This window comes from Electrona antarctica (assembly GCF_951216825.1).
Source record: "Electrona antarctica genome assembly, chromosome: 5".
In the NCBI taxonomy this organism is placed as follows: domain Eukaryota; kingdom Metazoa; phylum Chordata; class Actinopteri; order Myctophiformes; family Myctophidae; genus Electrona; species Electrona antarctica.
In genome coordinates this window covers 15,667,392-15,683,847 of record NC_136810.1, presented here as the reverse complement: position 1 = coordinate 15,683,847, position 16,456 = coordinate 15,667,392, and the positions used below count along the sequence as shown (strand labels likewise).

The following is a 16,456-nucleotide window of genomic DNA, read 5'->3' as shown; positions in this document are numbered from 1 at the left end:
TGTCCCGTCATTGCTCAATGACCTTCCTTTCCACAGTAACATGCATTGCCCTTCTCCTGCAGGTTTCTGCCCTGCTAGGTTCCATCGCAGCGGAGAGTCAGGTAGGAGAACCTCTTGACCACCACCATGCTGCCAATGGTCAAATAACTCTGGCCATTAACATCCTCCTCTGCAGTTATTCGTGGATAATTTATTGTGTGTTGTTGCTTTTCGTGGTTAAAGTGCTTCTCCTGTCTGCTGTATTTGATGAAGTTGAAAAAACAAAGCTACAATCCAGGACTTATTTTCACCCATCCAAGCATCCGTGTTTTAAGCACTTTAAACATTATGTTATACTTGTCTATTAAAAACTAGCAGATGTACAAGCTCATATCGCATATCTTGACTATACAAGGGAATATTATAACTCAAATTATTGCTTCTGGTGCCAGTGGGAGGGCCTCCCTGGAACACAATATTTTGAGATGGGGGGGCCATTACATGGAATTTTACATTTTTGACATGAAAATGTTTGATAGCAACATACATTTTAAAGTTTTTCAGAACACTGTTAGGAAGATTTATTTTTTAAAGAATCAGCCTCAGGTCTTAATGGGTAATTATTAAAATGCTAGTTTTAAGTCTCCCTATACTCTTCCATTGAGACATTTAGACCCTCGTGTCACGGTAGGACACATGAGACTGGTAGACCATGTCAATGAAGCAGAGGTCGCAGCACCACTGCATTAACTGGACACTAAAAGATCTCATATAGGACATTAATATTGCCCTATAACTGGTCTGGGACGGGACAACGGAAACATAACATACGGATTGTAGCTTTTAACAAGGGAAAGTGTCATTGGCCAATTATTTTTGCTCATACCTGGACATTTGTCCCCTGCATTGTAAGCCCTCCTAAATATTGGGAGCAGCGGGCAGCCAGCGAACAGCAGCACCCAGGGAGCAGTTAGGGGTGCTTATATATCTCTGCTCAAGGACACTTTGACACCATGCCAGGAGGGGACGACTACTCAACCTCCTGAGCCACTGCTGCCCTGGCTATGCAGGAAATTCGAAAAAATTTTTAATGTATGAATAGATAAAGCGGTTAAAGTGTTTGTGATGCTATATTAACTCATTTAGCTGGGGAACTCCCCCAAGGACCCCTGGGGGCTGTTTTTGAGCAAAGAGATTTGGTGTAGAGAATTCAGGGGAAAAGAAGTTACGATATATATATATATATATATATATATATATATATATAGGGCTCCGAGTGGTTAAGCTCCAAATTGCATGGTGTGTCCTCATTGGCATAGAGTGCTAGGTCCAGAGATAGTCATAATTATATACCCATGCAGATTCAACATCAAATACAGCAGCAGCCTTGCTTTTGTGGTTGACTGTGGTTTGGTTTCTAGTGCAATGTGTGTTGTGAATTGTTGCTTATACTCCTGCAATGACAGGGCTCCATTTTGGTTGCATTTGTGACCCAATATGTCATGATAATGCTACTGAACATTATTGGTCGCATATGTGACCAAACATATCTCATACCTAACCCTCCCTGACCCAATATATGTCATAATAATGCTACTGAACAGTATTTGGCTATATGTGGCTACTGGGTAGTACTGGCTAATTGCGAACGCAGTGAGCACTAACTATGAGACCTAGCAGAACATGTCTGTCTATGAGACCTAGCAGAACATGTCTGTCTATGAGACCTAGCAGAACATGTCTGTCTATGAGACCTAGCAGAACATGTCTGTCTATGAGACCTAGCAGAACGTGTGTGTGTGTGTGTGTGTGTGTGTGTGTGTGTGTGTGTGTGTGTGTGTGTGTGTGTGTGTGTGTGTGTGTGTGTGTGTGTGTGTGTGTGTGTGTGTGTGTGTGTGTGTGTGTGTGTGTGTGTGTGTGTGTGTGTGTGTGTGTGTGTGTGTGTGTGTGTGTGTGTGTGTGTGTGTGTGTGTCACGCTGTAACACCACCCGCCCGCCACCAGAGGGCGCAGCTGTATCACACACACACACACACACACACACACACACACACACACACACACACACACACACACACACACACACACACACACACACACACACACACACACACACACACACACACACACACAAAACTTAACTTAAAGAAAACGTAACTTAAAAAGAAAATACTAAAAAAAAACGTACACAAAAAACACGCACGCACACATACTCACACTAAAAAAATAACTTAAAAAAAACGTAACTTAAAAAAAATCTTAAAGTACGTAATTTATTGTTGTTATTGCAATTTACGAGCTGCGTTCGCTTTCCGCGTTCGCGCGTCTTACTTGTATACAGGGTTCGCGCGTCTTACTTGTATACAGGGTATGTCATAATAATGCTACTAAACACATTGGTCTTGGTCACACCTGTGCGCCTGACGTTGTGCGTTTAGGTTGTGTAGCACTCTTACCCCCTGACCCCCGCCACTGCTATACAATTACCATACTGGTGGTTCTCAATCCTTTTAATTTCAAGGACTCTGTGTGTGTACAAATGGACCCATAATGGTTCGTTTGTATACACTCTCAGACCCCTTTTCCACCGGTCGTGAACCGGTTCAGTTCAGAACCAGTTTTTTGTCCATGAACCTTACCAGACCTCCAAAATTGGAACGTTAATTATGAATTGAATGGGCAAAACCACATCTATATTAAATTGTCAATACAACAAGTAAATTCATATATTATAACCCTTCCACAGTAGTAGCTTTTTCATATTTTCTATTTTTTGCATATCCCTACATAATGGTTAATTTGTATATTTAAATGTACAATTTCAGAAAATGTGCAATGCAATAAATCATTAACCTCGCGTAAGTAATCAACTGGGGAAGTTTCATGGTGATGTGGTGATAGCTGATGGAAGTGAAACAGCTGAAACAGCTGAAACCACTTCCACTGCAACAGCAATGTGGAGGTGACACAGTTTCATGCCGAGCCATGCCGGTACATGACTCCTCGGCACGTGCGTTCACCAACATGGAGCTTCGTGAGGACATGCCCGGGCGTACGTCTACGTCTACAGTCTGCTGAGGTCCGCTCTTCCACCTTTCTAATGTATGCGGATGTTAGGGAAATAACAAATGTATGCTAATGCTTATCATACTATAATTCAGTCAATGTTTGAATGAATGAATGTGTGGAGGTCTTAACGAAGCCCTTTTTTTGATTTTACACATTAATGATTAATAATGAATTTATTAGTGAATTAAAAACACACCCAGGGGGGGCAATATCTCACAACGGGTAAGGGCTAGTTTTACTGAATTTACTGAAATAAGGCAATAATCATAACATAGTATGAGGTGTGAGCAAGTCAGTAATCAGTCATGTCTGCAGTTTATGGATGCATGGAATGTGCTGTGTGAGTGTATCAAAAGGTGAGAGGCAGCCTAAACAAATAAGGGTTAGGCCCTAAACAGGCCAGGTGCTAACCGCAAGTAGGCCTACTAGTCAGGGGATATTAATAAAATCTGGGAATACATTTCTTACCAATAATTTTCTTCACCACTTCAACGTGTTTGTAAGGGTGTCTACTAAATGTACTAATATATCCCACATTGTTGGTTTCTATTCAACCACCCTAGGGGAATTCTTACAGCTGCTGAAAGTTGGGGTACCATCAACAACCAATATATGTAAAAAATGCTAAATTTCATTATACTTTAAGTAGCATGTGACTTGTCAAACTAGGGGGCTTTCATGATTCTGAACCCATTCCAAGCATTAGTTTAGCACAAAAACACTTCTTGGGCTAAAGTCTGCCACATTCTGTGCGTTATAGCCTATCATAACAAGAATTAGAACAAGAATTAAACGTATAAAACAAATAGCAGGTATAGCGTGTTACGCAGGGAAAGACAATGGAATAAAACGCATGTATAGCGGGTTACGTAGGGAAGCTGTTAATTATATTGGATATCGATAACGGCCAAAAGGGCCCCTTGGTGCATCCGTACGTTTTCACAGAATGTTTCCCCCAATGTTCGCCTATTGCGATAGCCCCAAAATAGGGACGCCAAGGGCACATGATGGTATAACCTTAAGTCTTTTTGTGAATTTGAGTGACTTGAGTGCACAGTGATCTCTCCTGAACTTTTTGTTTTTAGTGTCTTGTTCTGACCTGACCTAGTTTTCTTTCTAAGACGAATGTGGTACCTTGGGGCAGTTCGCTGGTGTCAGGTTTTGACCTCATAGTGAGCACTAGTCTGCAGCTGCAGAGCAAATGTCTGCTAAGCCCTCTCCTGATAAAAGCACCAACATGACCTTTGCCACAATTATCCTTTTAATAGGCTCTGTTCTTCTGAGAGTAAAGGCAGATTATTGTCCCTTTGTCTTATGCAGTGACATTTAGCATGTTGTTGCTGTTGCAGGGCAGAAACCTCTTATCTTCTAATTTGAACCGTTTTGTGTTTTATTTTATTTCCTGCAAATTAACGCCCTACTTGATCATACTAGTACAGCATCACACAAAAGCATCAAAAGTAGCAGATCCACAAGATCGAACCGTGGCAGACTCGTTTTGTGAACAAAGGGAGTCTACCAACGCGCATCAAGCCTGGAACGGTTGGTCCGGTGCATCACAGGAACATGTTGCAGAAGAAGGAGACTGGAGCAGCACGGACATTTTAAGCCTTTTATTAGGTGCTAGTATACAAAAACTACTAACGTTTCGACCTATGCTGTCTTCATCAGAGTAGGACGCGTTTTGTGTTTTGAGCTTGTAGATCTGCTACTTTTGCTGATTTTGGATTTGAGGCTTTTGAGGAGAATTTCATATGAGGTTTCCACCCGACACGGATGATTTAATCCTGTATCTTAATCAGCAGTACAATTTTCCTCTAGGCTCAATCCTTAAAACTGAAAGGACTTAATAGTGGTATTGACATTGGCATTGCCTTTTTTTAATGCATGAAGGATGCAGTCATTTTAAAGCAATCAAAGTTATGATGATGTAACTTCAAATTGCTCTTGTCTTTTTTCAGTTCTCCAGTTCCTCTGTATTTAATAAAGAGGCCCCTTTGCAAACACTGCTATATGAGTCTCGATCCTCTCCCTTCTCTGTGGGACAGAGACAATTTGATCCGCTGATTTCACGCCCATGCTGCGCTGTGTGTTATTGTATAAGCGTTATGGAGGAGGCATCACAGAGGCCATCCCCCCCAGGCAGGGTTTCTGTTGTGTTACGTTATGTAAGCCATTATTATCTCATATTCGGTGACTCATCCCAAAGCTTTGCCTATGGCCTATGCAGTCATAAGGAATAGGTTGTGGCCTGAAGGTGAATGTGATTCATTGATTATTATTTTGGTAGGTTTCTTTTTTTTCCCCCGTAGTTTCTTTTTTTTCTTCCTTTTTCTTTTTTTCTATTTGTTTATTTTATGCTCACTAGATCTGCCTGTTTCGTGGAATATTGGGTGAATAGGTGCGTAACGTTAGGCTTCATGTGGCTAACCCCTAACGGCTCTCCACTGGGCACTCCTCTGAGCAAGCCATCTGCTTGGTGAATGCAGAAAAGTAATTTCCCATTATTGTTGTTGTTGTTGTGTACGGCTTGGAAACGGTGACAGAGGCAGAGCTGGAGGTGGCAGGATTGAGGATTGTCATTAGGAGTGACAGTATCAGAAATGACCTGATGAAGATCAAATAGATCGAAACTTGGTCAGAATTTTCAATAAAGAACGTCTTTCTTATACCCATGGTGTGCGGGCTCCATCCAATACCTACTGAAGTTTCTTTAGCCCAGCACCCAACCTGTTGATGTGCGTGTTCTACGTCCGCTCTAGTATCAGAAATGACTACATGAGAGGATCACCTTTAGAGAAGGTTTGGGGATAAGACAAGAGAGGTGACACTGAGATGATGTGGGCGTGTGCAGAGGAGGGATGTGGGCATGTGCAGAGGAGGGACGTGGGGTCCACTGGGAGAAGGATGTTGGAGATGGAGCTGCCAGGCATGGGGAGAAGAGGAAGGCGAGATATGAGGTTTATGGATGAGGTGAAAGAGGACATGCATGTGGCTGCAGTGACAGACGAAGAGCCATAGAACAGAAGCAGATGGAAATCTGTTGTGGTGACCGCTGGATGATCATTGGCTAGAGGAAAAAGAAGATGATGATTATTGTGATTCATAGCTGAAATAACATTCAGCGGTGGTGAGTAAAAACAGAGAGAAGGGCTGGGGCGGTGGCGGTGGTTTGCTCTTCACCGCGGCTCCGTGACGTCATGTTGTAGTTCGGTGGTCACCTCACCACCGAAAATTCAGACTATGAATGAGCCTTAACGGTTCCATTTACAGATTAAATGAGAGTTTACAAATGGGTCCAATGGAACCCTTTACGGATCAATGTGTTTCCACGATGTGTAAACTCTCAAGAGTTATGGTGGTTTGTTGTTTGAGAACCACTGGTGTTATAATTGTGAAGCACACCACATAGTACCAGCTCTGACAGTGTGATAGAACTGGATCCAGAAATGGCAAATATGATGGAACCGGTTCCACTTCCTCAATGTCGTAATTCTTATTCGTATTCTTACTATTACTATTACCCCTAGAAAGCAGCATTAAATGGCTTACTTCCGTGTCACAGAGAGAGGCTCCTATTCAGCACTTATCTAAGCATGTCTCCTGTGACACACCGGACCGTGTTGGTCTCCTGTGTGTCCCGCATGGCCTCTGACAAAGACAACGTCCGCGTACCTCAAGCTCGACTGAGCCGCAGCACAAGGTCACAGCCATAAAGCAAGCTAATTCCCTTTTTTAAGGTGCGTTTCCACTCTTAACACCTGACTGTTAAAAGGACAACATAAAAAAAAAAAACCTGCGCTCCTAAACGCTAACAGATTGCTCTTCCCTTTGGAGATAGAGGTAATTGCTCTCCAGCGAGCGTATCCTAGCATTTTGTCAAGGTTGGCCCACACGGCGCAGTTTCTCATTCAAACACTCCTTAGCCCCCTGTGCCCCCCTCGGGACAACCATTACCCTGCTTAGTTTACTTTCATAATGAGCCAATGGTTGCCTGTTGTGTGAATTGTGTGTAAAGATAATGCTGCATGTAATTGCCAGAAAATAATGTCTTTGAGGGTGTGTAGGTAAAAGTTCTAGAGTGGTTTACGGTTGGCACGTGCTGTATTAATTTTTTTTTTTACAATGCAAACAAACTGACACATTTACAGACAGTGGAATATGCATATTATACACCTCAGGACAAGACTGGAAAGCACAATAAATTCAACCTATAACACAACAGTACACTGCATGCACCTTAAGTGCATTTTCAGAACATTTTAATAATCAATCGATTCTTAAATGTCTTCCGGCTTGGATCAATGGAACTCATTCTCAAAAGGTTAAATTCCAAGGACCACCATAACTCTGCGAGTGTACAAATGGAACCAAATGGACCTGTGTTCCATTTGTACACTGTCAGACTAAGACTTACAAATATGGTCCATTTGGAACCCCCTATATAGGAATCTTTAAAGGGAATCGTTAAGGAATTGGACCGTTAAGAAGAATTACCAGAATTTTTTAAATCCTAAAAGATCCCAACCCTACTTACAGTGACACTAGAAGGCATTAGGAAGTACCATGGTTTTAAATTTCTCCTCCCCCGGCTCACACACTAACTTCTCTTTCTCACTTCTGCTGTTTCAAGGGAAACTGTGTTCCCACGGTGCCTAAGTTTGTTTATGTGTGGATGGATGCCTAGGCCTGCCATCAAAACACTCACATAATCACGGTGTGGACGGTAATAATAACTGATAGAGTGCTTACGATGAGACGGTGACCGTTTTTGACAGCGGCTCATCGTGATTTGAATCAACAGGCGATAATATCCCTCCCCCTCACCTTCCACAAGGTTAAGTAGTATCCTCAGACCACTATTATAGGTTAGAGACTAGTAGGGGTTCCCAAGGTGGGGTCCGGGGACCACCCTTCCAATTCTATTTTATAGTAAGGCTCTTCAAAATGTGGTGTATTTATTTTCTAAATTTTGAAAAATGTTTGCAACGTAAGAGCTTGTAGATTTGCCAATATTATTAAAAAAAATAAATATATATATATATATATATATATATATATATATATATATAAAATATGTTTTATATATTTTTTAATATTTCAGAAATTATTTAGAAAAATGTTTGACATTTCTTTATTTTTTTATTTTGTATATATTATTGGTTTTAACAAAATTAAGGACAATAAAGACATATGACATATAGACATTACACAACAAGAACATAACAAACAAGAAAAGAAAAGAAAGAAAAACAGCTCAGGCACAACACTATTGTAAATAAAAAGATGGAATATACAAAGACATGGCAAGAACAATGAACAATAATGGCAATAAGTGGCTATTGATAAGTTATGAGATATGTATTATTTAAATGTGTGTGCGTGTGCGAATCATGACCCCCTCCAAAAAATGGGTCTGTGACAAAAGGGTCCTGGCCCATTGTTTGGGAACCACTGCCCTAAAAGAATTGAGCAGGAACTAAAGCTTTTAATGTGACCCTTAAACCTAGGTGACCATAAGCTTTAACTGTGTCTGAACTCTGCAGTAAGGGATTAAACGACTTGAGATGCGACATCTCAAGAGGCCATCCTCTCAATAAACTTCAAACTTCAAACTTCAAACATAAACTATTAAAACATCTTTGTCCTCGCTTGACTGCACCATTGTTTATAGTTATAATTCCAGGCCTTTATTGTTCCTTCTCCAGATAAAATCGACTTCATAATCGCCACATCCTCATACATCCCCCTGCTAAAGCCAGTGTTGCCAAGTATTATAAGTGACTGTGGGCTTGCTTTTCTGTAAAGTTGCTTGTAAATGCTGCTGGCCGTCGTGTTTTTTTTATGGGGCTTGTTTCTACTTTGCTTATTTTGGGCTTGCTGGCTAAGTAAGGGATAATACTGTGTATCTGCCTAGGTGGTCATTGTCGGGAGATAATTCACCGACAGGGTTTAACCACTGACGCGAAGCGGAGGTGCTTAAACCCCCTGAAGGTGAATTATCTCCCGACAATGACCACCTAGGCAGACATTATCCCGCTTATTACATGGCTACTTAATACATAAATTAATAAATTCACCCAAAACAAAGTATTTCCTTGCTTGCGGTAATGAAAGTATTCCATAAGTGTCGCTGGTCGTGTCTGCCCAGCTGCAGCACTGTCGGAAAACAAGGAAGTGAGTGCTTATCAAATAGAATCCATTTTCGGGTACTGCTTCGTCTATTTCTCGCTGAAATGTTTTCAAAATTTGTTTTGAGAGCAATGTTTAGCTGTAAATGACATTGTGTGTGTGTTTACATGATTGTCATGTTGGAAACTGCAGTAAATAAAGCGGGGCACAGCAGGTGCTCCGAGGGTTTGATTAGGCTGTTATAGAGCAGAGCGGTCATTATCCAGAAATAACACACTGCTGAATTCTGCGATTGACCAATCAGAATCATGCATTCAACCAAGCCATCTAATAATGTTGTTTAAACCAGTGGTTCTCAAACGTTTTCATCTCAAGGTAGTTAAGGAACCCCACAAATTGATATGCATTTGTACGCAAACACCCCTTTGAAAATATTTTGTGTGTGTGTGATGTCATGTGCATACCCTCTATAGTTGCTTCTTGTGGGCTTGTTTTAGTATAGACCTCACTTAAAGGACCACTTCACCACTTTTCAACCTATCTTCATATAATAGGTCCTCACTAATAATCATGATAAAATGGCACGATTTTTTTCTACTCAATCTGTGTCTCATAGGAGGGCTGTGGGAAGTTCAGAAAACGTCTTCCAGTGACATCATCGATGGGGAATACAAGCTAATAAAAACTGCAGGCTTTCTAGTCCTGAAAAGTTGCAATGCGAAAATGGAAGCCATCGTTCTCATGATAATGCAAATCTTGTTTAGAAAATAATCTGCCTAATGATGATGTCACTGGAAGACGGTTTCTAAACTGCCCACAGCCCTCCTATGAGACACAGACTGAGTAGGAAAAAAGCGTGCCATTTTATCATGATTATTAGTAAGATGATTATTAGTAAGATAATTATATGAAGATAGGTTGAAAAGTGGTGAAGTGGTCCTTTAATTGCTTGTTTCTCTGTGGCAAAATCAGGTAACTCTGCCTGCAGAAGGCTTTCTTTCCATTCCCTTCCACTGCCAACCCCCCACCCACCCCCAACGAGCCGGCAGTCCCCGAGCTATAGCTGCAGCCGTACCTAGCTGCCTAGCGCCCAAATCAAACCCTTAATTGCTCCATTACAGCTTCCATCTCATCACATTAAAGTTTATTGGCCAAAAAGCTATCCGACAGGGGTAATTGATACAGTGCAAGCATAGGGCCTTGTTTGGCTCAGGCTGGTGAAAAAAACAGGCAAGACAATACGCTGTTTGTGTGGTGGGGGGGGGGCTGTTGGAAATTTCAGACATCTGCTACTGTGAACTTGACTTTTTTTTAAAAAACATTTTGGATGACTTCCAACAAAAGTAGCGCTGGGGTCATTTCTGCCGTTTAGTAGTAGTTAGTTGTGTGAATCACTTCAGCCCTACTTTTAAACAAAGCCAAAACTGACATTCTACAACTGGTAAGGAATCGGCAGCCTTTTTGTTATGACAACGTGCTGTGTTTTTTTCTTTTTCTTTTTTTTTTTACATTGATTACATTGATTACATACATCAGGATCAGGAAGTAATGATGTCGGTTAGGATTTTGAGTAAATGTAGAATTATGTGCAGGACGTAATTTGCATATAGGTGTGATGTGTGAGGGGACTTCATTAAATATTATTGACTACATTTAAAATATACAGGTATATATTATATAATGTATTTTAAATGAAAAATCCTCTCTCATATATTATGCCAGTGATAACAAAACCCTGTGCCAATGTTGGCCCTGATCTACAAGCTCTCAATGCATTTGAGCTTGTAGATCTGTGGCTTTTGCTTCTTGTTTTTATTGTGGGAAAAACATTTTAAGATTTCTGGAAAAGAAATCGGCCTATAATTTACATGCCCCAAAATAGAGAGACGCCAGGGTTAAAGTGGTTAAGCAAAATGTCAGTGGTTGAAATGAAAACGTTCTTTCAGCTGCCGGTATATCATAATGGCATGGACATTTGAATGGGTATATAAATGGTAAATGGTGCATTTATATAGCGCCTTTATCCAAGGCGCTTTACATAGATTGTGCATTACATTCACCCATTCACACACACATTCATACACCGATGGCAGCTGAAACCATGCAAGGCACCAACTAGCACATCGGGAGCAATTAGGGGTTCAGTGTCTTGCTCAAGGACACTTCGACAGTAACTCTGGGGGAACCCGGGTTCGAACTGGCAACCTTGCGGTTGCCATCCAGGCACTCTACCCCTGAGCCACTGCCACCCCATATATCATAATGGCATGGACATTTCTGCAAGTCTGCTCTTCAATTTCCCCATAATTTCACGTGTGTGTGTGTGTGTGTGTGTGTGTGTGCGTGCATGCTAGGTGTTTGCCACAGTGTGCCGGTGTCAGAGATCCTGTCGGTGAGAGAGGAGGATGTGGAGAACGATACATCTAAGAATGACGGCAGGTGGCAGAAGATGCCGCAGCAGAGACCAACAGAAGCCTACCCATACGCGTTCACAGGTAAACAGTACAACACCTGCACAACACACAATATGCATTATCCTTGCACCTTAACTGACGTCCATATCATGTACACACTTTATTTCGGCGTGTGTGTGTGTGTGTGTGTGTGTGTGTGTGTGTGTGTGTGTGTGTGTGTGTGTGTGTGTGTGTGTGTGTGTGTGTGTGTGTGTGTGTGTGTGTGTGTGTGTGTGTGTGTGTGTGTGTGTGTCACACATCACTTATAGTATTGACACACATCAATACTATAAACCCACCTTTTCTCTTCGGCTTTTAATTGCACTTCATCCTGTGTTTTAACAATGAACCTGTGTGTGTGTGTGTGTGTGTGTGTGTGTGTGTGTCTCTGCAGTGTCCTATGTGGAGAGGATGAGACAGCATCGCTGGCGATGCTGTGAGGTCACCTTCCATTGTCCAGAGGGGGCGCTGTGCCAGCTGTGGGTCAGCACCATCAAAGAGCAGCTTGCATCACTGGGTAATGATACTGACACTGACTTAACATTTATTAGTTATTGGCGTTAAAAACTGCATCGTCACCTTCTTAAAATTATGGCCCAAGTGATTTTTGTTTTGGAGGAAAAGCTTTTGTTTTTTAAATCATCTCTTCATAACACCAGCCACCTCTGGTAAAATTGCCTATATCCTTATTGAAAAGGATCATGCTATTCCCATGGCCTATATCAAGAGTGTGACCTAGGCCATTTTATTCTGCGTGAGTCACAAGACTTCGGCAAAAAAAGAAAGAACAATTGTCTTTAGTAACAAAAATTCACATACTACAGAGTCCAGACATAATCTGGCCTGAGTGAGGTTTGCCTAAATCAAAACATAAAGCCATTTAATCCTCTTATGTTACATAGCTGACAGACATCGTTATTTCCATGTCAATAGTCACAAGTAAGACGCGCGAACGCGGGAAGCGAACGCAGCTCGTAAATTGCAATAACAATTAGAATAAATTACGTACTTTAAGGTTTTTTTTTAATTTAAAAAAAAAAAATCTTAAGATTTTTTTTAAGTTAAGTTTTTTCATTTTATTTTTTATTTTTTTTAAGATTTTTTTAAGTTACGTTTTTTTAAGTTACGTTTTCTCATTTTAAGTTTTTTTTTTTTAAAGATTCTTTTTAAGATTTTTTTTTAAGATAAGTTTTTTTAAGTTATGTTTTTTTTAAAGTTTTTTCTATTTAAGATTTTTTTTTAAGTGAAGTTTTTTTTTATTAAGTTAAGTTGTGTGTGTGTGTGTGTGTGTGTGTGTGTGTTTGTGTGTGCGTGCGTGTGTGCGTGCATGTGTGTGTTTTTGTGTGTGATACAGCTGCGCCCTCTGGTGGCGGGCGGGTGGTGTTACAGCGTGACACACAGACAGACAGACAGACAGACATGATCTGCTGGGTCTCATAGTAAATGCTCACTGCGTTCGCAATCACTGCGTTCGCAATCACTGCGTTCGCAATAAATTGTTATTAACGTTCTTGTGTGAAATGACGAAGAAACATCTTACAGTCTATATTTGGTTCAGTCAAATGAACAAATGACATGGGCCATTAATTGAGAGTAGACAGTTAGTTCATAACTGAGTAATACGGACTGAACAGTGAGTTATTAGCGTTAAAACAACATTATACGGTACTTGGACAGTTGGTTTCGGACCATTAAATGAATTGGCGTAAGTTCCACAGTTACAGCACTGGAACTTTATATTGTAATCTGTAACATTTTGTATGATTCAAAACCATCATCACAACCAATGCTAGCAAATATTGTTGTTTCCTTTCTCGGACTGTTCACATGTTGCTCTAATTTTTAAGCAACTGTGTTTGTTGCCGGATCCAAATAAACGGCATTAATTTAGTCTCTGTCCGGTGGAATCCTCATATGTCCAAAAATGTTGCTTTTTACAATTCAAAATCAAAAACAGCTAAAGTAGCAGATCTGCAAGCTCAAAATGTGTCGCACCACTTTTCAAGCTTTGATGGTTTTGTGTGATGCTGTAGTGTGATCAAGCACATACAGTAGGGCCCGACAGCAATGATTTACAACAGCATAAACTACTACTACTATGAGAGGAGTGGAATCAATTGGCACAACATGGAAATTGGGGAGAAAAGGGGGTGAACATTTTCTCATAACGAAACAATGGTTTTGGCCGTACAAGGTTTCCACTCGTCAGCGATATGTTTTAAATTACCTCTTGTGATTGTGCTATTTAATGCACGTTCAAAAACATCCAAGTCAATGATCTCATCACTGCACTTTGGGAAAGTTCGAAAATCACTTTATGAAATGCAACGCCAATGAAATTAATGATTAAAAAAAACAAAACAACAACCAGACATATTAGAAATTGAAAACGGGGACACAGGAGAATAAAACGGGTCAATGCTGCAGGAATAAAATGGGTCAGAAATAAAGTCCATAAAAGTCTGTCTGTAAAGAAATGTGCTTTTATAAGTGATTTTAAAATAAAGACTGTAGAAGTAAAAGAAAGGGAGGAATCCGACTGCAGAAATACAAAGGAGACAGTACATTTACTCAAGTACTGTAACCTATTGAGGTACTTTTACTTTGCTTGAGAATTTCTCAAGCAAAGTAAAAATAATTAAAAAAATGCTACTACAGCACCATCTCAGAGCCAATGTGTACGTTTCACTCCACTACAATTCGTTGACAGCTTTTAGTTACTTTGTAGATTTAGTCTATCAGCAGGGCTGGACTGGGACAAAAATTCGGCCCGGTCATTTTCGCGTGAATTTGGCCCAGACCGGCCCACCACAACCAGCGCGCAGATAGCAGAAACTCTACCGCCCGCTCCGTCGAGGCACACACAAACAAACAAGCCCTAATACCACCACTTTTACAGAACAACATAAATGATACAAACCAACAGACAACTACACAACCCTTTGTAGAGGGTTTATTTGTCACTCACTGATACAGGTACAGTGAAATTATCATGATGGCACTGGCAGAATGGCAGCACGCCCGGACCTTTCCTGGTGGCCTGCCGCCTATTGGCCTGCCTGCCTATCATGGCGACCCCCTACGGTCGCGGCCCACCGGGAATATGCCTGGTACGTCCTGTGGCCAGTCCAGCCCTGTCTATCAGTACAAAACATGCATTCACCAATTAAGCCATATTTTATACTTTTGGCTATTCAAAAATAGCCCGATCTACAAGCTCACAAAGTGTTGCACCGTGACTCGTTGTGAACTTGTACATGGCATTTTTGGGTACTTTTGTTAATATAGGACTTGTACTTCAGATAGTGGGTTATTTAGACGGATGCAAGGTTCATTGTTTGCCTGGTATCCTATAGTTTCAAAGTACGGTTCACTAATAGTAATTATTTAGACTGATGCTAGTTTCTTGGTTTACCTGTAATCCTAGTTTACTGAGGCACTACACTGACTGTCTGCATTTGATGTGTTTTACCTCGTTTACTGTAAGTACCTCTTGGTTTAGCATCTACTAAATTTAAATGCCTGAATTGTAGATTGTAGAACAGAGTATGTCTGTATTGCAGCATTTCTTACTTTTACCTTTAAGTAAAACATCTGAGTACTTCTATACCAGCACTGTGTGACAGTAAGAAGGAGGCTACCCTCATTCAACCTCCCCATTTCTAGGACCCATTCTGCAAAAAATGCTGACTACTTGAATTGGGTTTTTACTATTTCTGGCAGAGAAAGCATTCCTCTCCCCACTGTGATTAAAACGGTCCATATCTCTCTCTCTCTCTCTCTCTCTCTCTCTCTCTCTCTCTCTCTCTCTCTCTCTCTCTCTCTCTCTCTCTCTCTGCATGGCAGCCAACCGACCCAAGCACCTCCTGGTGTACATCAACCCCTATGGAGGCAAGCAGCAAGGCAAGAGCATCTACGAGCAGAAAGTTGCCCCACTTTTCTCACAAGCCAACATCTCCACCAACGTCATTGGTGAGTCGCCCCAAGAAATAATTTGTCATTGATTTATTTTTCTTTATTTTTTTCCCCTCCACAATTTAGTTGTTATGCCATTTTATTTCCTCCCCACGCACATTTCTGTGTGTTGCCACTGCTGTTGTAGCCTACTGACTCACCTGCCAATGAGGAGCCCCCATCTGGGAGGACATGGAGCCTTCGCCCTACTCCTCCCTCCCAACACTCCCTGCTGACAGGTGCCGGTCCAGTGACAAAATACCACCCTCCCCGCCCGGCTGCCCTCCCCCGAACATGGGCCAATTGTGTTCGTATATAGACGCTCGACAAATCCCCAGACTCCGCAGTGGTTGGCAGGCACTTGATGAGTGTGTGTAAAAAGTAATACAAAATCAAATAAAGATGTCTATTCATTCATTCATTTCCAGTGACAAACGCGCAAATAATAGGCTACATTCTATAAGCAGCCAGTGACTACAGTACATGCTATGAATAGAAATCCAATTGCGGGCAATAAATCAATATTTCCACAGTCCACACTCCATACCAGCTATCCATATCAGTTAATAGGTTCACAATTAAACACCTGGACTTTCTAAATAGGAGAACAGTGGGAACCAAAAGGTCTTGGAAAATGTACCCATGGTTATATGTGTCAAGTGTACAAGCTTGTGCCGCGCTGTGATCATCGTATCTGCTATTTTTGATTAGCCTGCGCTAAAATCTAAAATGTCACGGAGGCTTTCCCGGTTTTAATGGGTTCAATTTAAAGTCTGCTATATCATGAACGTAAACGATGACTAGTTGCTGGAGGTGTACAAACACAATGCAGTATTTCTGGTTTCTTAAATGTATTTATTCTGTTTGCTA

The 16,456-nt window shown here is 41.1% G+C and overlaps 1 protein-coding gene across 2 annotated transcripts in view; it reads left to right on the top strand.

Moving 5' to 3' along the window:
* Positions 1-16,456, top strand: part of cerk (ceramide kinase) — a 39,939-nt gene that overhangs the window by 8,009 nt on the left and 15,474 nt on the right. Inside the window, exons 2-5 of one of the 2 annotated variants that reach the window (XM_079502124.1) lie at positions 63-101; positions 11,534-11,674; positions 12,027-12,149; positions 15,479-15,604. In XM_079502124.1, the coding sequence (XP_079358250.1) occupies positions 63-101; positions 11,534-11,674; positions 12,027-12,149; positions 15,479-15,604 (429 nt within the window). The remainder of the gene's footprint in view (positions 1-62; positions 102-11,533; positions 11,675-12,026; positions 12,150-15,478; positions 15,605-16,456) is intronic. The other variant, XM_079502125.1, reaches the window with a different exon arrangement.